Below are 23,102 nucleotides of genomic sequence, written 5' to 3' on the forward strand. Positions count from 1 at the left end.
GAAGATCAACATGCAGAGGTGGTTAACTTAACTAGTTTATCTAACATGTTAAACCTTTTAAGTAAACCTTGAAAAACACATGTGGGACACAAATTCGAAGGTCCACTAAGACAAGACTAGACACATTTCCTAAAAATAATAAACAAGCCCAGGGCCTATGTCCCATTAACTAATCACCATAGAAATTTAATAATGTAAAATTGTGAACTGAGTTTCTTTTTCTTAAAATGACTGAATTAAAAAAAAATTAATCCCCAGCCACCTAAAAGTTCAAATCAACGAATTCACAACAAAGAAGATTATACTGAACTGTGTATAACATTTGTGGATGGTCCCTAATTTTGTGCTTTTTAGAAGCAGTATTGATAAAAAGAGGTCGCACCAAACTCTAAATAATTACATTTTTCATTTTATTCACTTTTGTATTCTAAGAAAATAGGATGTTCTAAACACACACAAAAATGAGAAATATCGGGCAAAAGGCAAAAAATCAGTAGATCAGTACAAATAATGACAAAATATTTTTTAATCAAGAAAATCAAAAATATCAAGGTAACTGCAAACCAGACAGGTTTATTAAAATAGGGTGAAAGTTGTCTTTGAAATCAATTTTTTTCTGTGGCCCTTCTCCAAAAATGGTTGTGCATCTCAACGGTACTTAATTTAACATTTAATTTGCGAGTACTTTTATATAACTCAATTTTTGAATTTTACATATCCTTCAAAAGATTCAACAGCTTGTTTATAAAATTATCTGATTCTTTAACAAATTAATAAAATGAAAGTAAATTTAACAGAGAGCTAATACAAAATTGAAATAATAAGATAAAAATTTAAAAAGTTGTCTAGTTTAATGCAAAAATTTATCATTCAAAATAATGCAATATGCTAACCATGATTTCTTGCTTCATTGGTTTGAGTTGTCTGATTGCTAAAATGTATTCGGACAGGTCAATGTTGCACACCGAACAATCAGTTTTTTTAGTTGTCAGAAGTTTATTCCTAGCTTCATTCAACATTTCTTTGTATAACTTACGCTGCTTCTCATTGTCTGACTCACCAAAGGAACGTTTAATTACATCTTCCACACGAAAAGTTTTTATTTTCAGCAAGTTCAGAATCATGGTGTAAGTCAACTTAAATTGTGATTTGAGTTTTGCTGGTTTTCCCTGTTAAATAAAAAACAATTCAAAATAAAAATATTTATTATTTACATATTGTACTAACACGGTAACTAAAATGTTTTTATGTTCCATGCAAAAGTATTTTTGAACATTATAATACATTATATATATATATATATATATATATATATATATATATATATATATATATATATATATATATATATATATAAATGTTGGCAGTCGGACCGAGCAGGAAAACAAACACATGATTTTAATGAAAGCAAAATAATTTTATTTGATAATTCTTTATTTAGTGGAGAGCGAAAAAAAGTGTCGTTTACTATGTTACTAATGAAAACAGAGAAATTTTCATTAAATTAATTAAAATTGAAAATGATCGTTGCATTTACTTGGCTACATATAATAATGCATAAAACAATTTTTACCATTTTGAAAGATGCTTTCGCTATTTTTGGAAAAAAATCATTTTGTTACAAAGGAAGGAGTGTTATGAGTTTTCAGATACTTTTGAATTTATACAAAAAAAAATTTTTTTTTTCATTTTAATCCTACTTGAATCATCAGATTAGATAAAAATAGGGTTCACTTGTTGCAACATGCTATTAAATTTATTCTGCTAAGTTTTGAGATTTTTGTTATAATCTTGTTAAACTTTTCAATGACCTTTGAATACCTTCTGATACATCTTTAACAAAAGGAAGTTAGGGAACCTTTACACTCCAAGTTCACTAGATACTCATTAAAAAAAAAAAAAGAAAAAGGTCAGACTTGAAAAACATTTAAAACAAATTGAAAAGAAAACTGAAGATAAGTTTAAGAAGATTAAAAATTAGGTATAACACTTATGAAAAACTGCAACAGGATTAATGTTTAAAAAATAGATACAAATTAAAGAACTTGCAAGCATCATAGTATGAAGCGAACTAGACTCAGGGACATCAGCTTTGCAAAGAACTATAACAGTTCCAGTGTCATCTAGGCCTCTGCGTCCAGCACGTCCGGCCATCTGGATGTATTCAGAAGATTCCAGATCACGGAAATTGAATCCATCGTGTTTTCTAATTGAATCAAAAACCACAGTTCTTGCAGGCATGTTAACTCCCATGGCAAATGTTTCCGTGGCAAATAACACCTTTGAAACAATATTACAGATAATTAGAATTTATCTAATTAAAAAAACTATAGCAATATAAAAAATGTGAGAGCATGGGGTGGCATAGACATTGTATCTAGTTATAATTATAGCACTTTATAAATTTAATAACTTTATAAATTCAAACTTTATTAATTTGAATTCTGGGTAACTGGACGTAAAGCATGCATGTTAGAAGTCATACAAATCATGCTAATGACTCAAGACAACTTTTAATAGCTAGCCAAACATGCACTTTCCAAAGCTATGTTAGCTAAAAAATCGAAATATGAAAATTATTATTTAAATAAAAAAAAACCTTCCTTTTTTCGTTTTCTAAAAAAATTATTATGATAAAAAATATATAAAATATTTACTAATAATCAAGTGCTAGTTTGAATTTAAGCGGCATGCTATAGTCAAACTGATCACCAAGTTTCAACTTATGTGGTTTATTAGAATCTTTTACGCCAAGTAAGAAAAATATTGAGAAAATCGGATTTTTAAAGAAAAAACTTTAAACAAAATACTTGAGCTTGTACACGATAGCAGTTTAGAAAATAGGTGAGTAATTTTCTGTTTTCAATGAGAGGGTTTCAGTATTTTTGATGTAACTTCAGAAAATTTTTGAGTATCATCTTATAAGTGTTTGGATTTTGTTTGGAAAAGCCTTTAGAACACCTTATAAAATTAATTAATAAATTTTTGATAACAAAGCGAAATGAGTTACTTTTAACAATCCTTTTTGAAATAGCATTTCTACGACTTCTTTTAAAATTGGTAGAATTCCACTGTGATGAATGCCAACTCCTCGCTCTAGTTGCATACCCATAGACCTCACCTGAAATTGAAATCAGCAGTTTTAAAAAATTAAAAAAAAAATGTTTTTGAAACAGTTTATAAAATTGAAGATGAGGGATAGTATTTAATCAAGATTAGATGAAATCAAGATTAGATGAAATCAAGAATCATATCATAATTTATAATCACAATTATGTGTGAATTTCACAAACAGTAGGTCACAATAAATTATGATGATCTGTAACCAAGACCATAAGTAATAGATTTTTATGCAATTAATATTAACTAGTATATAATGCATTACAATTGTAACAATTTTTTGTAATTAAAGCCCATCACAATAAACAACAAAAAGACATAAGGCAACAGCAGAAGGCTGTTAATTAAACATTTTACTAATTTTTGAAGACTTAGCTAAAATAAGTTATATTTATAGCTCACTAGCTTTTTCCCCCCTCTAAGCTTTATTGATCATGGATTTTCCCAAACATTATAGATTTATATCTGACTATAATAATATTATTAAACCCAAAATTATGAGTGTTTTAAAAAGTCACTTTTTCCTAAGCTCTTTAACTGTAGTCAGTCATGGGATTTAATTCCTTGTGGAGCAACAATTGTTTTATTAAATCATTTATTTTTGACAACATAACCTTTAAAAATGTGATTGATTTTATCTTGTAAATAAAAAAAAATATCTAAAATTTTAACAAATTTTATTTTACAAATAAGTAAATTATATTTTAAATATTTGCATTTCTAAAGCAAATACACACGTGCAATGGTAAAATTTCATCATTAGTTGCAGTCATTAATTCAATATGCTATTAGCAAAATAACATCTTTCAGTTAATAATATTTCATCAAGGATCCAACCATATGAATATTTCAATGGTACCAAATCTGGTAGCAGTTAAATGTAGTTTAACAGAAAACAGAATTCCAATAAACTCAATTATTAAAAGAAAGCATTCCTGCAACAGTCTATTGCATGTTATGGAAATTAAGGCTCTGCAATTTCGTGGTCAACAGCATGGTTGTGGCTATGTGGTCAGCATTGGTCATAATTCTGTCTCTTCTACCCAGACAAGTTCTTATTCATCCACCTGAAGATAGATGGGCATCAAGTCGCCACTGAATAACCAACCCTAATCTTTCTTAATAGCAGCTCAGTGCATTTAACAACTGAGCCAAAGTATCTCAAAGCCTATAATTACCTGTGGTAGATTTTGGTCCTCCTCTTTGAGCTTTGAAATGCTGTCACGAAAAAACTTATTGATTTTGTCTTTCTCTTTCTGTGTAGTTAGATCTTTGCTTTGGAGCATCTCAGCATGAGAGTTGCACTTCTTTCTGGAAAATGTGAAACAGACGGCCGGAAGCAGGTCATTCTTTTGTAGATGACCGAGAAGACCCATGTAAACATTTTTCTCCTAAATAAAATATAAGGAAAAAAAATATTCAACAAAAATTTTTAGAAGTCTAACATATTTGTTAAATAAATTTAACTCATACCTGTTGCTTTAAGATTTGATTAAAATCTCAAAAGAATATATTTAAAATCTTTTTAGCAACTACTATCACTAAGGTGCTATATATAAGAAAAAGAAAAACAGTCCTAAATCATTGCAATTTCTGAAGGAAAATTAAAATTGGACAACAGAGAAACTAGGAAAATCACTTGACTAACTTATTCTAAGTAAGTATTTTTTTCATGCTATACAACTATAAAAAAATTAAAATTAACCAAAATAAATTTAATGCCTTAAAAAATATTACATAAAACAATTTACTTATTCTCTGCTAATTCGATTACAGAATAGTGTTTTGATTATTGAGTAAAAAATCAAATTACATTTACAGTTACGCTAAAACAAAAAGAAAAACTTTTATCCAAGTAAACATGATTAATCTCATTAGAGTTTTCATTAAAAAAAATAAAGAAAAACTGCAAAAGTTAGATTATACCTGAGCTGGAGATATGTTATATTTAGGCCCCTTTGGTCCTGTACTTGATTTTGATTTGGATTCCTTCTCCTTTTTGGCTTTCAAAGCCTCCATATACCTGTATAGCACATATTTGTTATCGTGAAAAATATTCAAATTTGGCTATTTAGACTCTCAATAAAATATAGAAAAGACAACTAAACTGTTGATAATCTTACTTATCAGTCAAAAATTTCCCAGTAGAATCAACAATTGAGAAGATTTCATTTTCTGCTTTTCCTACACTACCAGTGTACAGGTGATGAACTAAAGGAACAGGACGTTTAAGGGTACTGATGACAAAGATTTTTCTCTTCTTGATACCACTGAATTAACGGAAAAGAATATTTTTTTAATAAATACATTTTCTCATTGCTTTACATGCATCAGTAATATAAGGTGCTGCTACAACCCACTAACATAACACAGAAAAAAAATCAATGTATTTTCTTTATTAAAAAATATGTAATGTTATGAAATTTAAACATGAATTTTTTTAAAAAATTATTGGAAAGAGTAACCGATTGAGAAATTGGTAATAATATTATGCTTGTGATACGTAACTGAAGTATACCTTACATTTGACAACAAGTTTTTCTCTTTCAAAATACTTCAACACAATCAATAAATTCAGTCTATAACTACTTGTGAAGAAAGATTTTAAGGAAAAAGTTATTTTTTATCAAATTGTTACATTATAATTGTTTTTATTTGAATTTTAATCAATGCATTAGTGTAATCTCAATAACATACTGAATTATTTAGAATATGTCCTATTTTATCTTGTCTTTCAGCATTTCCTCGATAAGCTGGACAAGGCTCGATATACTGTTTAAGAAAATGAATACAGCTGAAAATGTGCCTTTTGACTATTTAATGCTGCAGATAAATTTTGTTTGTAAGCTTATGTCAATTTAATACCACTATACAAATTTATGGGACCCACGACAGCCTTGTAAAAAAACTGTTGACTTTTTCAGAAACTTAATTAAAAAGATGTGCTAAGTGATTTAGGCAAATGGACACATTATGAATTTTTTTTGTTTTTGATAATGATGAAACTCTCAAGTAATTTAACCTGCAATTTATTCTTTAAAAATAACAACAATTTTTAAAAGAGAAATTTAAAAAAAGGAATCAAGTGTTATGAACATTTTCACGCTGCGTCTATTTACTTTAAAAAAATTAATTTCAAGCTTTGTACAAAATAAAAACATAACTGAGGTTTTACTTTTTAAAGTCTAAAACAGATAGGAAGTATCTCCAGGGTTGTGCCTGAAAAGCAAACCAAAATGAGGTACATAATAACACATTCCTTGCACAAAATAAAATCTGCACAGCCAGCAAGTTTAAAATAAATAAATGTGTCAGTTGGTATTGTCTTATCAACAATCAAAAAAATTTAGCCTTAGGAGATTTCTAGGAAAATTAGATGTTAAAATGTCCTCCAAAGACTTACTGGAAACTTGTCTCTTAAAAGCAATTTAGTGACATCGAATTTTTTATTTGATTTGAAATTAAATTTTTCTCCAATTTGGTGACACAGGGGTGCCCAAAAGAGATGCCTGATTTTTTTTTCTTTTTTCCCCCCATAAACCACAATATTAAGGAATCCCTAGTAAGATTCTCCGCTTCTCACAAGATAATAAATTATTTAAATATTTTTGTCTTATTGTCAACGAAAGTTAGAATTTAAAGTTGTCAAATGAAAACCAATTTATAATTTTCTGATTTAATGCTCAAATTGAATAATTGTTAGAATGTAACATGCTATTACTAAAACAAGTATTTAATATCTAGCGCTAAAAAAATTGTAAGAGATTATTTGTCACATATTTTAAATGGAATGGATATTAAAAAGACAAGAAGAAGGGGTCAGACAAAGTCGTTAGTTGTTCTTTGAAGGTTAGAGTTAAAAATGAATTGTTACTAACCCCAGCCAGTCTGCAAACTCTGCTGTATTGGGAACAGTTGCACTAAGCATAATCAAGTTGACATGATCAGGAAGCATAATGAATACTTCTTCCCAAACAACACCTCGCTGAAATAAAATAAATACATTTTTCAAAACAAATTATTGATCCAAAATTTCTTAGTTTTTTTTTTTACAAATATCGAATAATATTATTTTAACAATGAAGTAAAAAATGTAGAAATAATGTAAAAAGTTAGGAACTTTCACAATCGACATTAACAACCAAAAGGGTAACAAGATATCTGACAACATGACAGCAAGATATCTGCCATAAAGGTAATGGACATGCAGAAAAAAATGTAAAAGCAACGTAAAAAGTTAAGTACTCTCATAACAGTCTTGTAATCAGACTTGGTTGTTAATTGCTTATATATAGGCAAGTTGCTGAAAATAAAATCTGATTATTAATCTCTCGTGAGCTTTTTATCAAGCTGATGGTTTTGTTTGAAGTTTTATTTCTAAAAAAATATGCTTAATTTTTAAGCAGATAATTATAGCAGATAGTATTTTCAAACAGTCTTGAATTTGTTTTGAGAAAATTTTTTAAAAATTTAATATTTCAAGCAATTTTAATTGAAGTTAACCGTGAATAACAGAAATAAATTAATTATCTTTTTAAAGAATATTTTAACAAAATTAAAGATCACTGCCTGTTTTAAATACAGTGTTACCTCTAAAACAAAATCATTTATTTTATTTTATCTTAACAATGTATTAAACACAATAGTGCATAGGTCAATAGAATGACAAAAAAATTATATAAGAATAGATTGTTCTTTGCTTAATTTAAAAAGAAGAAGAAATAAAATGTAATTTATTAATTTAGTCACATTAATCATACAGCAAGCAATCATCAGAATATGTAGAAAATACAATAATAAGTTGGAGTAGTAAGAGACCAGTTAGTTTATAAAATAATTACTAAGTTAGATATTTACCAGAATTATATTATTTGTTGCTAAATTAAGTAATCTTAACCTCTATGATCACATTGCACTTAGAATGGGCAGTTCCAGGATTATTTACTTAATACTTGTGAAAGAGTAAAATACAAATTCAATACAAAAAAGCATAGTCAAAATAATAATTAGAGAAAAAATAATTTAATCAAGAACTAAAAAATAATTGAATATCTAACCTCAGAATCATTAATATAGTGCACTTCATCAAAAATAACCCATTCTAATTCACGAACAACATCAGAACCATGATATAGCATTGATCTGGAAACAATTTCAATTAATTTTTATGTATTTAAGTATGTTAATAGCAAACTGACAGCAATTACACAAGAAAAAAATCCTCATTGAAACAAATCAATAAGAATTTTTTAAAATATTATATAATATTTTGCATGAGGGAAAATAAAGATTTATTAGATAAAATACTATTTTACAAAAATCTGGAAGTCAGAAAGAAAAACACCACAAAATATGAGAATTACTTTTAAAAATGTTTAAGATCAAAAGTAATACAAAGTTAAGATAACTTAATTATTTTTTTAAAAAAAAAATTAGAATTTAATAAGAACTCATACGGTAGTCTCCACATCTAATGCGATTTTTTTAATAAAAATTTCTTTTTTTCATTACATAATGTATATTTTTTAAATTTCAAATCAGTTTTTTATAAAATTGCTATTTTTCTGTTTTTTTTCTCAATATCATTTATAAGTCTATTTTAATTCTAACAGATAAATAAAATTTGTAATAAAATTTTAAATATAAGTTCGTACAAACTACAATTTTTCGATGCAACATACATTGTTTACAAACAATGAAATTTTTGTTAAAACAACTGTATAAACTGCTTACTGAAATAAAAAAAATCCAAAAGCATCTTTAAAAAACTAGATTTTCTTTAATTCCACTTCAATTTGATTAAACCTTCAAATTTTAATAAAGATCTCAACCAACTTACAGTAAAAAATTCTAAAATTTTTTGGCAAAATTTAGCTATTCTTGATTATGCTGACATAATCTTTGGGGGGCACTAAACGCAATTAATTCAAAAACAAATTAATACTTAATAATAAAAGTAAATAATTTAAAAAAAGGTTAAAAAAATTAATAATAAAAAGTTAATAATAAAAAATAAGAACAGATTTCCATAATTTGGCTTTATAGTGTCATGAGGGACAGAATATAACTTAAAGAAATATCTAAATAATGAAACAAGATTTTATGATTTTTTTTAATTTCAACTTTATAAAATAGAATATTATTTGCACGATTAAGAGCTAAACAAAAACTGAATGGTCATTTTAATACATATTTCATAATATGCACATTAAAAAAATAGAAATCAGAAGTTAAAAAATTAAATTAAAAAAATGAAAATAAAATCATAAGCATAAAATTGTTAATTTCATAGTTACCTTAAAATTTCAGTTGTCATGATGAGGCAAAATGCAGTTGGGTTGATCTGAACATCTCCAGTTATTAACCCAACATCACCAAACTTTTCTTTAAAATCTCTGTACTTCTGATTGGACAGAGCTTTGATCGGAGAAGTGTAAATAACTCTGGAAAAAAAATAATTAGTGTTATATTAAGACTTCAAGACCTTATATTAATAAGTTCACCTAACAATATTTTCAATTAGAGGTATGAAATCAGTAGTTGAAATGTTTGACTTATACTCTAACTATTAAAATTTTGACCAATTTCTTGGGAATTATTAATGTTATTGCTGAGTAAATGTTAATTTCAAGTTACATATTTTCATTTCTCTGTATACGATTAGAATTAAAGGTATTTTAGTTAAAATTAAATTTTGAATTAATATGGAACAATTAAGGAATAAATTTTTAACAAACATATTTGTACAAAACCCTGAAATTATGTAACACCATCATTTATGAAGACATCTTATTAATTCTTTAGAGAATGTTTATGAACTAAGAAATTAATACAAATGTTACATTAAATTCATTTGTATTATCTTTTAATTAACTTTAGAACTTAAATAAACTAAATTTTAGAATTTATGAATCAAAAAATAACTCTGGGGAACAAATGGTTTGTTGCCTTTATCTAAGCTATTTGATCTTACATAATTCAGGTGTAGGGATTTCAAATTTGAAATTAGTTTTGTTCTGAAAATGAAATTTTTTTTCCCGATATATTTTTAGTTTAGTTTATTTTTAGTCTGAATTTACAAGTTTATAAACCACATATGAATTTATATACATACATATATATATATATACATATATAAATAGATATAAATATATATATATATATATATATATATATATATATATATATATATATATATATATATATATATATATATATACATATATAAATAGATATAAATATATATATATATATATATATATATATATATATATATATATCTAATGATTTTTTAGTAAATCAGTATTGAGAAAAGCATGATTGAAGAGTCCAGTTGTGCATAATCTTCTTTTATTAAGTTGCGATGGTGAAATAGCAGTTTAACCCCTCTCCAAAGCGGGAGAGGGGGGACACATATCCCGTCTAAGCTGACGGATTTTTATTAGGCATGATAATCAACAAAAAGCCACGCCAAAATTAGCGCTCTGCATTTTATAGGATGATTAAACAGTGTGAAGAGGTCCCAGTCATATGCTTTTTCTGTATTCTTACGCTTCATCAATTTATTTATTACTCAAAGCAAATCGTTTAATCTTTCCTTATATGGAAGTGAAAGATCTTAAAATAACTTCTCTTTTGAAGTATTAATCTAATTATTATTCATTGGCATGTTTTTAGCCTTGAAGTCCCAAAATAGAATTTCTACCCTTATCCTTTACTAAAGATATTTAATAAAAAGGAATGAAGTTTTAATGCTTTTATTAATACAAAAGTATTTAATTTTTGTATTACATCCCCCCCAAAAAAAATTTTGGTAAGCCCAAAAAAAACTTTAGAATACTATGAATACATAAACTTAATGTTGATATGACTGTCCTCTTTCCTACTATAAATAACCTTTTTCCACTATGTGAAAAAAATTATTTACAGCAACAATAAAAACATAATAATACAATTTATCTATTTAGTGAATTAAACAGAAAGAAAAATTTAAACATTTTATATAACTATTCTAAAATAACTTTTCAACAATTTTCACACAAAAATATACAAAATTTTTATGTAAAACGACCTGAACAACAATTGTCATTTAATCAGAATTTAAGATTCTGTATGATTAATGGGGTTTTTTACTTGATGAAATTCTGTATTCCCCGTTAAAATGGAAGAAAACAGAATTTCATGAAGCACTGTGTAATTGAGAGATCCAGACTGGATAAAACAAAAATAGTTTAGTAAGTTTTTTCTCACTGTGTTGAGAAAAAAAAAGTTCATGTAACTTCGCCCTCACTCCTAACTGATGCTGAGGTAAACATCTCCACAAAACGCGATTCGGATCTCTCAAAAAAATAGGGATTACTTCTTCCCTTGAAGAAAGTAAAAATTTTCTGTTGGTGACTATTCATGATTTAATTTTAACATTTGTGGGTTGTGATATTTCCTAAGCTTTGAAACATGTACTATTTCAAAATTTTGTTTACTCAAATTATTCTTTTTATTTATTTTATAATTAACTTCTGAAATTTTTTGAAGAATTTTATACGGTCCACTAAAAGGAGGTGACAACTTCCTCGTATTAGGATAAGTAAATTCTTCAAACAGAACTAATTCATCATTTTTAAAATCTATATCTAAAAATCTAGAATCATAATAAATTTTATTTCTTTCATGATATTCTCTAGTTCTTTGAATTGCTATTTTTTTAGCTTCTTCAACAGGTGGATAGACTTTTTCATTTAAGGGATTTTCGTAGGGGAGTCTACCATGCATCAGGTATGCAGGTGGAAATTTTGTTACAGAATGGGGAGTTAAGTTATAAGTATTAACTATATCTTTTAACAAAACAGGCCAGGGAGTTTTAGTAGGTTTTTCATTAATTTTACATTTTAAACGGGTACATTGGGGTTTCCCCGCACAGGTTCGTATCCTGTCGACTTCTAATGATTTTTTAGTAAATCAGTATTGAGAAAAGCATGATTGAAGAGTCCAGTTGTGCATAATCTTCTTTTATTAAGTTGCGATGGTGAAATAGCAGTTTAACCCCTCTCCAAAGCGGGAGAGGGGGGACACATATCCCGTCTAAGCTGACGGATTTTTATTAGGCATGATAATCAACAAAAAGCCACGCCAAAATTAGCGCTCTGCATTTTATAGGATGATTAAACAGTGTGAAGAGGTCCCAGTCATATGCTTTTTCTGTATTCTTACGCTTCATCAATTTATTTATTACTCAAAGCAAATCGTTTAATCTTTCCTTATATGGAAGTGAAAGATCTTAAAATAACTTCTCTTTTGAAGTATTAATCTAATTATTATTCATTGGCATGTTTTTAGCCTTGAAGTCCCAAAATAGAATTTCTACCCTTATCCTTTACTAAAGATATTTAATAAAAAGGAATGAAGTTTTAATGCTTTTATTAATACAAAAGTATTTAATTTTTGTATTACATATATATATATATATATATATATATATATATATATATATAAATAGATATAAATATATATATATATATATATATATATATATATATATATATATATATATATATATATATAAATAGATATAAATATATATATATATATATATATATATATATATATATATATATATATAAATAAATAGATATAAATATATATATATATATATATATATATATATATATATATATATATATATATATACAGTTCTCTGCATCTTTGAAAATAACACTTAAGACAAAAAAACATACGATCTTAACATATTGCATCATTAATTGAAATGCATTACAACCTTCTTCCTAGCACTCCCTACATAGCAGAAAAGTGGGGAAGCTTAGTATTCACTTGTGTGAATTTTAAACAGTCCTGGTTTGAAATATATTATTAAATTGCATAAAAACTGTAGCCTGTATACAGAAATTGAAATCAGCAATTAAGATAAACTGAAATCAGCAACAAGAAAATGTCAAAAATCCGTTTAAAATTCTCATGCAAAAGAGAACAAGAAATTGCTCCCCAGTGCAATTTATGAAACTGGATAATTTATAATTGCAACTCGAGAAGAAGACGATTACAGATACACAGGACTGATGATCTCCGTGCCAGCTGATCTTTCATAAACAAGACGGCGTGTTAAAGTTGAGCTAAGTTCCGTAGACGGATTACGGGTTAGAGCCTCCTTGCTGCCAGGTTAGCTGTGGGAGATTTTCGTGGTTTTCCTCTCCATGTTATGCAAATGCAGGTTAGTTTAATCAAAAAGTCCTCCACAAACTAAATTTCTAACAATACTTGATCCAGGAGTAACAATTGAATTGTGTTGAAAATCACAAGGCTACGGAGTTTAGCATTGCAGTCAAATTAGGTTGGCTGTTTAATGACGGTTATGAAATAAAATAAAACACATGAAATTATACAATATGAGGTTTGTGACATTACTCAGAAGAGATATATTATCTTCTGTGAGCACATTTTTAAGCCATGTTTAATTTAAGAAACTTAATTAGAAAAAAAAGCAATATAACAATAGTTTGATGGGTTTTCTGTAGAATGATCCATAAGAAAAAATAAAATTCGTTTAGAGAGTACTTGGAAATTCACTCTCACAAAAAGGTGAAAAGGAATGGTTATGTAAATGTCACAGTGTTGGTAAAAAGTTAAAAAAAGTTCCTGTTATTAAAATATATATATATATACCTTGTAACATGCTTCTGAGCTAAGGCAATAGCATACTCCGCTACAACTGTTTTGCCAGCAGATGTATGAGCTGCAACGAAGACACTCTCTTTTTTCTCTAAATGCAACACAGCTTTTTGTTGGAAAGGATCCAATTCAAATTCCCACTAAAAAGATTAAAAGTTGTTTAAAATTAGCTTTCCATCCTTATAAACAAACGAATAATTTTATAATTAATCTGAGACATTTTAATAAGTTAATCAATTCATAACATATGTATATATTGATGCATATGTGCAACAAAAGTGTTAAAACTATAAATTAAAAATAGTTAATGTGCTAAAATATTTCTTTAACTTTAATTCATATCTTAGTTTTAAATTAAGTCACTTAAGGGTACTGCAATATACTCAGACAATCACTTTATTAATAAATATAATTAAATAAATAAATTTATAATTAAAAAATCCTTATGAAACACAAAATTAAAGAAATTAATTAAAGAACACATTAGAGATTGCAAATTCATACTTAATCGAGATAAAAACCAAAATACAAACAAAATCTTTGCATCACTAACTAAGGAAAAAAGATTTAAAAACATCAAAACCAGTTTGATTGCCTGATGAAATGCAGAAGAATCTTATTAGCATCTCTTGTTTCTTCAAAAAACAAACAGGTTTTAGTTTTAACTTGCACAGTAAAGGGCGATTCAAATATAATGTAAACAGCTACTGTGAGGATTAAATAAATAAATTTATAATTACTCCTTTAAATAAATTTATAATTAAAAAATCCTCATGAGACACAAAATTAAAAAAATATATACACATTAGAGATTGCAAATTCATACTTAATTGTGATAAAAACCAAAATACAAACAAAATCTTTGCATCACTAACTAAGGAAAAAAGATTTAAAAACATCAAAACCAGTTTGATTGCCTGATGAAACGCAGAAGAATCTTATTAGCATCTCTTGTTTCTTCAAAAAAAAAACAAACAGGTTTTTGTTTTAACTTCCACAGTAAAGGGCAATTCAAACATAATGTAAGCCCCTACTGTGAGGATAGAGTTTATGATTTGCTTATTTTTGCTGACATGAGAAGGGGAGGGGGTATGAGCAAGGTATTAAATAAAAATCTTTTTATATTAAACATTTTCTTAAAAACTAACTAAAATATATGATAAAAAAATCATACCCAGAAAATTCTGAAATTTGGAATAAAAGTTGAATTTAAGGATACAAAAATATTGGAAAAAAAATTTCTTTTTGATTTCAATAGGAAAACATAAAAGATTTCTAAAAATATATTTTACTCAAAATTTTGCAAAAATGAATTAAAGCATAAATATGTTACATCTTTTATTTGAGTTTTATCCTACAACTAAAATACAGTAAAAGTTAAGGCATAAACGAGGAGGCGTTATGACTCTTTGACATAAGCAGGGGAGGCGGCTTGTGATTTCCAAATGTGCCCAAAACAGGTAATATTTGAAAATTGTAATATTTGAAAGGCCCCTATTGATAATTAAGGTATGGGTAACGTTTCTGTTTTTTCCTAACCATAGTAATAATTTGGAACCTTTAATCCTCCTATGTATAAATTTTTTTGACTACATTTTAAAGAAGGATTCCAAAAATATACACTAAGGACAGACATTAAAAAACAGTCAGTAGAATAGCAATGCATAAAGTTTTGTTTAATAAATAATAAAAATGTTTCAAAAATAAGAAAGATAAGAGAGAAAGAAGAATAAATTAGTTTGCACAAATATAATAAAGAGAATACTAACTTTAAAAGCCATTTTTGGAATTCGTTCATGAAAATCAGCCACAGGTTTCCTGACATCATCGATGACAGCCCATTCATATACAACTGGTGGTTTTTTAAGTTCTGCTTCAGAAATTTTCAAAACAGGTAAAGACATCTACAACCATTTTAAACCAAGTGTAAAAATATATAATTTTTTTTTTCGCGAACAAAAACATTTTAAAATCAAGATTTCAATACTCTAGATATCTCAAAAACCTTATTCTGTCAAAAAAAATATTTTTCCCCTTTGAATTATATATTCACCTAATGTTAATTTGAATTCTTATGTTAGAAAGTTTTTTCGAAAAACCTTGTTGTGCCGATTTTTTCTTGAAAGGGAAATTATTTTTTTGGAAAAATCACAATGTAAAATTATTGCACACTAAATCTTTTCTATTAAATGCATAATTTTTTTTCATCTTACATTTAAAAATAAAATTATCATTGTTGTATTTAGACTTATAGTTAACTATCATTACATACATATTTTATAGTAGTTATTCTTATGCTTCATGATTCAAAATTTTTGAGTAATATTTTAGAATATATTTTTCTACTTTTTAGAACATATTACAATAGTTCTAAACTTCTTACCTCGAAAACTCACTATCTCGAAATTTTTTAGCTTTTCTTTAACTTAATTAAATACCTTTAAAAGCTTAAAATTAGAAATGGCAAAACTAATTACTTAGAAAAATAAACAGAATTAGAAAATCAGAAATTAATTTTTCTGAAAAAAAAAATTCAAATTTATTGAAATTAAAAACAATGGGATACAAAAGTTCATTTAAACATAAATTTTAACATTAAAAAATTTGTTCATAGAATTTAATTAAAAAAATACAATCTAGTTATTAAAATAAATTCAAGTTAAAAACTTTGATTTAAAGAAAGTATATAGGGTTAAAATTTTTTAAAATTCTTGGAGCTGAAAGGGTTTAATTTTGAATTAAAATAAAACTCTTTCAGCTCTAAGTAAGATTGAACATTTAGTAAGGAATATACTTCAACTTTAAAACACTTATTTTAAATAAATTGTATGAAGAAAAAAAAAGGAAACATTAATCTTGAAGAAACTATTTTCCTTAATAAAAAAAATAAATTATTAGGATACTAATTTGCAACTTTTTATTATCAATACTATTTTAACATGACACTTACTGTTTACAAATAATACATTTATATACTAACAATTAATAAATTTACATTACTTTACGATAATTATCTTGATTGCATTAACAGTTATAATACTTATTTACAGTTAAAATTTAATGATATACAAATCATTTCCCAACATATGATCATAAATGATATAAAATGGTCCTCATGTAGGTAGGAAATGGTTTAAAAAATTTCTTCATGGCTATCCTGCAATTTGCAAAATTTTCAAATATTGTGATAATTTTATCTATTTGATCATATGATAGTTTTTTCGGGCCATTAAATAATATTTTAAAGGTTTTGCTTAAAGATTGCTTCTTAATTTTAAACTTGCTGAACTCATTACTGTCCAAAACATGATCTTTAACTAAATCACAAGCAGAACTGCTTGCTGTTTTTTGAGAGAAAGATCCTGAGAAAAATTTTCAGTTTTATAAATGTGGATGGCTTATGGAGAGGACATAATTTTGAACTATATAGGCTATTCAAGGAGGCCGTAATCAACAAATTAATCAAAATAAGGAGCTTAATGCTTGCGGTAATTATGTATATAAAAACAAATGTTCCGATTATGGACAATAATGCTATTTTAAACAAATAAACAATTATGTTTTTTTGTTTAAGTTTACATTTAATTTCATATTATAAAAATTTTTTATCTTCAAAAGGTGAAAACTGGTTTGTTTATTTGAGATACTTGTTTTTTCTAAATATTAAGTAAAGAATTCAAAATTTTAAAGCAATTAAAAATAATAATACTTCCAATGGAAAAATGCGCTTAGCAGTAGTGAATCTAAAAGGAATTGAAGCAAATGAGACAGTGAAAATATGAAAAAATTGGATAAGTATGACAACCAAAGCTGACATCTTCAGGGGGTACCAGCTCTGGAAGTCATAAAAGCAAAACCTTTTCTATCGAGAGAGCAAGACAAAAGTCCAAAATTGCACTCTCTGTACCCCCAAATGTTTTGCCAAAGTCCAGGAAAAGAATATAACAAATAACATACAATATAAAATACAAAATTACTCACTATTTTTGAAAAAGAATCTTCAGCATCTGAAGACTGCTCAGTTGGTTCATTTTGAGCCTGTAAAGACAATGTAATGGTATTATTTAAGGAAAAAAGTTGAATGATCCATTGATGTATGCATCAAAAGAATGCTAACAATAACTAGCATGGACACCGACTTTTGGAAATAATTTGCCAATTTATTATTTATTCTTAACAAAACTTTAAAAAATATATAATTGTTTTAAAATCAGGGCCTGCGCTAAGTATTCCCCACCTCACCAAAAGTGATAAAATCGCAAATTTGGCGAAGAAAATTGCATTTAGGCAAATAATTATTTTCACTGAAAAGAAAAATATATTTAACTTGATCCTCAAAATAATGTTAAAATGAATTTTTTAAAACAAAGCTATCACATTAGTAGGTTGCAAACACTGAAACTCTACTTTTTCAGCATGGATCTGCATTTCAACACAGTTTAAAAAGAAATCAGAAAAGTATGAAAAAGAAATCAATGGTAAACAAGTTGAATTTGTGCGATTAATCACGGCATACTTACTTTTTCTAAATCAACATCATCTTCCGCTATAACTTCTGAATCTCCAATAATGTCCAAATGGATGGTATCTTCCATTGCAAACACATCAGACAAGTATATTTTTTGAGGTTGAGGGCGAATGTAGTCTACCTCATCTGGCGTCTTTCTCTCAAACTTCATTCCACTCGGAAAACCAGGGGGAGTGTCCAACAACTCTAGAGGACAATAAAGAACTTTTCAATTACTGTATTCAATAAAACACTTTCAGAATGTTCTCATTGAAAATTATAAAAAATTGTGCTGCTCTGTGTACGCAATTCATTCCAGATGCTTTTCAAAGTACAATGATCGTCACACGAAATAACATTCCTTTGCGAATAATGTGCTATTTTCATAGTAGCTATTATTTATGACTGTTTGAGCAACTCAAACCTATTTTTAGACTGCACTCTCTAAGTAAATGCTGAAAATGATGTAAAACGCCAATATAAAGAGAAGGCACAGTTTTGTGAAACGGAAAAGCATTTGTTACCTAATTTTTTTTATATTTAAAATATTACTTCAATGCTATATGCTCATAAATATTTATAAAAATTGAAAATTATCATCTAGATGAAAAAATCTTGCCAAATTGATGATTTTTTTAAAAAAGTTTTCGAATTTTCAAAATATTTAAATTAGTTATCCATTCAAAAACCCAGATAATTTTCTATGCCGAGATAGTATATTTCTTAATAATTACAAGTAAAGTAAAAAAAAGCATTTCCACAGCAATCTATTGTGGACTAAAAAGGTAATGGGGGTTAAGACTCCACAATTTCATGACCAAGGCATGATGATAGCAATGTGTTCAGCATTGCGCACCAACCGCCTTTACTCCTCAGACAAGCTGGTACCCATCGATCTGAAACTGGGAGGGCAACTGAGCTATTATGGGCTCAGAAACTTATAGTTTTGCTGAAAGTGTAAAGCACTTAAACTATGGCCTTGTTAATTTTCTTTGCAAAAGACGCTGTTAGGATAATACAGCAATTAAATTATAAGAAGCATTAACACATATACGGAAAAAGGCTACTTTAATATTCTGATTACAACAACACACAAGAATTTTCTAGCTGTGAACTATATGATGATGTTTGAAAATATATACATAACGTAGAAAAACCACTAGATTAGATAAATTCGCACCTCCATCAAAAAGTGATGTATCTATGGTTTCTTTTTTCAGCAGGTCAGTAAATGATGGTTCGTCCATTCCACCAGGCCAAAATGGGAAACTACTCATACACCCTTTCACACCTGCGTCAGGTGGGCCAGGTGCACGATGCAGAGAGGTGGAAGTTTTGTGCGTGCCTTCAAACATATCTTTCACATCCTTTATATAATAAAAAATAATATGTTTTAATTAGATAACAAAAAAAATCACATATTTTAATTTCTAAATAATTTTTTAAAAATACATTTAATATATTTTGGAGTAAAAATACGAAGGAAATATTTAAATAGATTAAACAAAATAGTATATTGTAATGAGATAACTAAAAGCAATCCCATATTCTAATTTTTAAATAAAATGTTTGAATAAAACTTTTAAATAAAGTTTTTAAAATACATTTCATGCATTTTAAAGTGCATTCATGAATAAAAAAAAGTATAGTTTAATGAAATAAATAAAATAAATTCCATATTTTAATTTCTAAAAAAAATTTTAAAATACATAATATAGTAAAAATAGGAATAAATAGTAAAAATATGAATTGAAGATCTGGAATAAAGGAAATAACATATATTTTATGAGATAATTGAAACAAATCTCTTATTCAAATCTCTAAATAAAAGTTTTAGAATACATTTAATATATTTTAAAATAAAAATATGAAAAAAAAGAATATGAAATTTAAATTAACATGAGATTTAAAATAAAGGAAATAACACACTTTAGTGAGAGAACTAAAAGAGATAACTTTATTCTAGTTTCCAAATTAAAATTTTAAAATGCATTGCCATTATTTTAAATAGAATAAGACCATTTGGAAATAAAAGAATTCTTTCCTGTTTTGTTATTTTTAAAATCTGTGTTGCATTTTGATATTTCATCACATTATAGTGTTAAGAACATTACTCTAATTGAACCAATCTTTTTCATTTCAGTACAACTCTAAAAAAAGTTAATCTGGATAAATAAAAACTTTGATTTACGTATGAGTTTCCTAACAGCCAATATTTTTAATTCATTAAAATACTAATTTTACAAAAATCCTTGTTAAGAAAAAAAAAGAGAGAGATGAAATGAGAATGATATTCAACTTTCAAAAATAACAGCACAAATTTTAAAGTAAAAATATGAAAGATTTAAAATAAAAATAGCGTTTTGAAATTTGTTTAAGAAATGCATCGAATTTGCATTAAAATATATCAGGTCAGGCTCAGAATTTGCATTCAATATTTTTCTAAAAGGGTTAGTAATAAAGACTTTAAAAAGTGTAGTATTTTTCTTACTTCATTAAAACCTAATAATTTTCCTGTCATCATATCTCTTTTGACATTTAGTGTTGTCTGCAGAGGACATAAGTCAATAGAATAAAGTGATGCAATATCAGGCTCTCTTGGTATCAATCTAAACATAAAATACAAAGAATATTATCATACATACATAGCTTACTTAATTAAGTATCAAGACAAACAAGTTTTAAAACAACAAGCAAGCAATTAAGATCTATAAATTTTTTAAAAAAGAAAACTACATAGGAAATAAAAACATTCTATCTTTGTTTGTTTGTTTATTTTGTCAAGTAATCAAGACTTGTATCTTGTCTTAACCAGTTAATTTTGCAGACAACCACTCCCTCCCCCTTAAAAAATAAACATGATGACTGGCGAAAATGCTCGAAAAATAAAATAAAATTCAATTCACTTGGAACTAATGTTAACATTCAAGCAAAACAATTACATTAGGTCAAATTGAAAAAATATAACCTTTACCACTTGTTAATTAACAAAAAAAACCTTGGGGCATTAAAAAGAAAAATAAACCATATTCTCAAAAACTTGTTAATTCAGATGTTTATTCTGTTTTTTGTAAAATAATTTTAATTGAGAAAAAAATTATGGTAGTTATTAAATCATTCTTTCACAAAAAATTTGTAATATTTCATTAACCATCATAATTTTTTAAAAACACTTGACATATTTAAATAAAATATTTTAAGTGGATTTTTAATATGATTAAATTATAAGAGATTAAAAAATAAAAATTAACTTGTTTAAATCACTGCCTAAAAAATCAAATTTCAAATATAAAAAAAGTCTTAATGAAATCTCTCAACTCTAATTGTTATTTCAACTATTAATTCAAAGTAATTGAAATTACTTGACACATCGATTTTGTTTAAAAGTTTCATAAAAATGAGACTTACATTAATAAAAAAAATCAAAGTTCTAAAAAAGCTAAACATTTGAACATTTCATTAATGTTTGTGTTCAACTATATCTATTTTAACAATATTTAGACAAATAAAAAAATGAAATAAATTTCGAAAAGAAAACCATAAAAAGATACTCACTTTTGCACTGCATCTAAGTGAAGAATTGGTAATTCTTCTATATTTTGGAGGAAAGATTCAAGTTTCTCTTTCACAGTAGGTAAAACTGGCGGCAAACCACAAGGTAATCTCTGAAAACATTATCAATATCAAATATAAAGGAATTTTTTTTAATATTTATGCAATTTAAAGTTCCAAAACAAAAAACCATTTCAAATAATTCACTAAAAAGCTTATTTAAAATATCAGATTAGCAAGTTTTAATAAATGAGCATTAGTAATAAGATAAAATAAAAAACTAGAGTTGGGTGTTAGTACAAGGCTCAGGAAATTCAGCATAACTTGTCAATATTTTACAATGAGACAAATACTACAGATATGTACAAGATACAATTTACAAAAATGCAAGATACAATGGTACAGATACAATTCAAAAGTCATTAGGGATGTCCAATTATTTTTAGTATAGAGGGATTATGGGGTTCTGATAATTAAAAAAATGATATTTGCTATGCTTACTTAAAATAGATATCAAGGTTTTTCATAAATCATGCTTTTTGTCAGAATTTTTTTTAAAAAAAAAGTGTTTTTTTATTTTAATTATATGTCTTTGCATCATGCTCAGAGATGTTTCTGAAACTGTTGCCAAATAGCCCACTGAGCAACTCTATTGCAGCGTAAATTAAGAACTTCTATTTAAACTAGCTTCCTTTAAAATTACCTCTATCAAAACTCTGATAAAATATATTAATCCTTAATGCTACTTAACATTATAACTAAAGTATTAAAGATTTATAACTTAAAGTTAACAGCCCATTGTGTGCCAGAATCATGGAGGTTACAGCTTTAAAATTTTGTTACCAATCGAAAGATAGTGGCAATGTGAACAGCACTGTGTATATACTGCCTGCACATCCAAGACAAGCTGGGTGTTCTTTAAGTCGATACTGGGGTTCAAACCTCAGTTCTTCACAATGACATTTCAATGCCTTAACCACTAAGCTTTTTTGAAAGTTAAGTGACAATGCTGGGCATACATTTGATTGGTATACTCTACAGGCATGTCTAAGGTTAAGTGCCACTGCCTGGTATACTCTACACTTATGTTTACGGTTAAGTGCCACTGTCTGGTATACTATAAACTTATGTTTTTCTAAAGTTAAATGCCACTGCCTACATTGAATTTTTCTTAAGGTGAAGTGTCACTACTCAGAATGCCCTATATTGTTGTTAAATGTCACTGCCCAGTAAACAATTTTTT

General features: G+C 26.8%; 1 protein-coding gene across 1 annotated transcript in view; it reads right to left on the bottom strand.

Annotated features, from left to right (window-relative positions):
• Nucleotides 1–23,102, bottom strand: part of tst (superkiller complex helicase subunit twister) — a 37,073-nt gene that overhangs the window by 13,138 nt on the left and 833 nt on the right. Inside the window, exons 3-18 of the mRNA XM_043050844.3 lie at nucleotides 21,863–21,972; nucleotides 20,799–20,916; nucleotides 19,488–19,674; nucleotides 18,321–18,514; nucleotides 17,782–17,838; nucleotides 15,570–15,704; nucleotides 13,795–13,940; nucleotides 9,417–9,563; nucleotides 8,178–8,262; nucleotides 6,999–7,105; nucleotides 5,244–5,390; nucleotides 5,047–5,143; nucleotides 4,299–4,511; nucleotides 3,011–3,121; nucleotides 2,050–2,280; nucleotides 894–1,169 (exon numbers count right to left, since the gene is read on the bottom strand). Of these exons, the coding sequence (XP_042906778.2) occupies nucleotides 894–1,169; nucleotides 2,050–2,280; nucleotides 3,011–3,121; nucleotides 4,299–4,511; nucleotides 5,047–5,143; nucleotides 5,244–5,390; nucleotides 6,999–7,105; nucleotides 8,178–8,262; nucleotides 9,417–9,563; nucleotides 13,795–13,940; nucleotides 15,570–15,704; nucleotides 17,782–17,838; nucleotides 18,321–18,514; nucleotides 19,488–19,674; nucleotides 20,799–20,916; nucleotides 21,863–21,972 (2,361 nt within the window). The remainder of the gene's footprint in view (nucleotides 1–893; nucleotides 1,170–2,049; nucleotides 2,281–3,010; nucleotides 3,122–4,298; nucleotides 4,512–5,046; nucleotides 5,144–5,243; nucleotides 5,391–6,998; nucleotides 7,106–8,177; nucleotides 8,263–9,416; nucleotides 9,564–13,794; nucleotides 13,941–15,569; nucleotides 15,705–17,781; nucleotides 17,839–18,320; nucleotides 18,515–19,487; nucleotides 19,675–20,798; nucleotides 20,917–21,862; nucleotides 21,973–23,102) is intronic.

Source organism: Parasteatoda tepidariorum, chromosome 4, assembly GCF_982258835.1.
Source record: "Parasteatoda tepidariorum strain Cologne lab strain chromosome 4, Ptep-v5.0, whole genome shotgun sequence".
NCBI classification, from domain to species: Eukaryota; Metazoa; Arthropoda; class Arachnida; order Araneae; family Theridiidae; genus Parasteatoda; species Parasteatoda tepidariorum.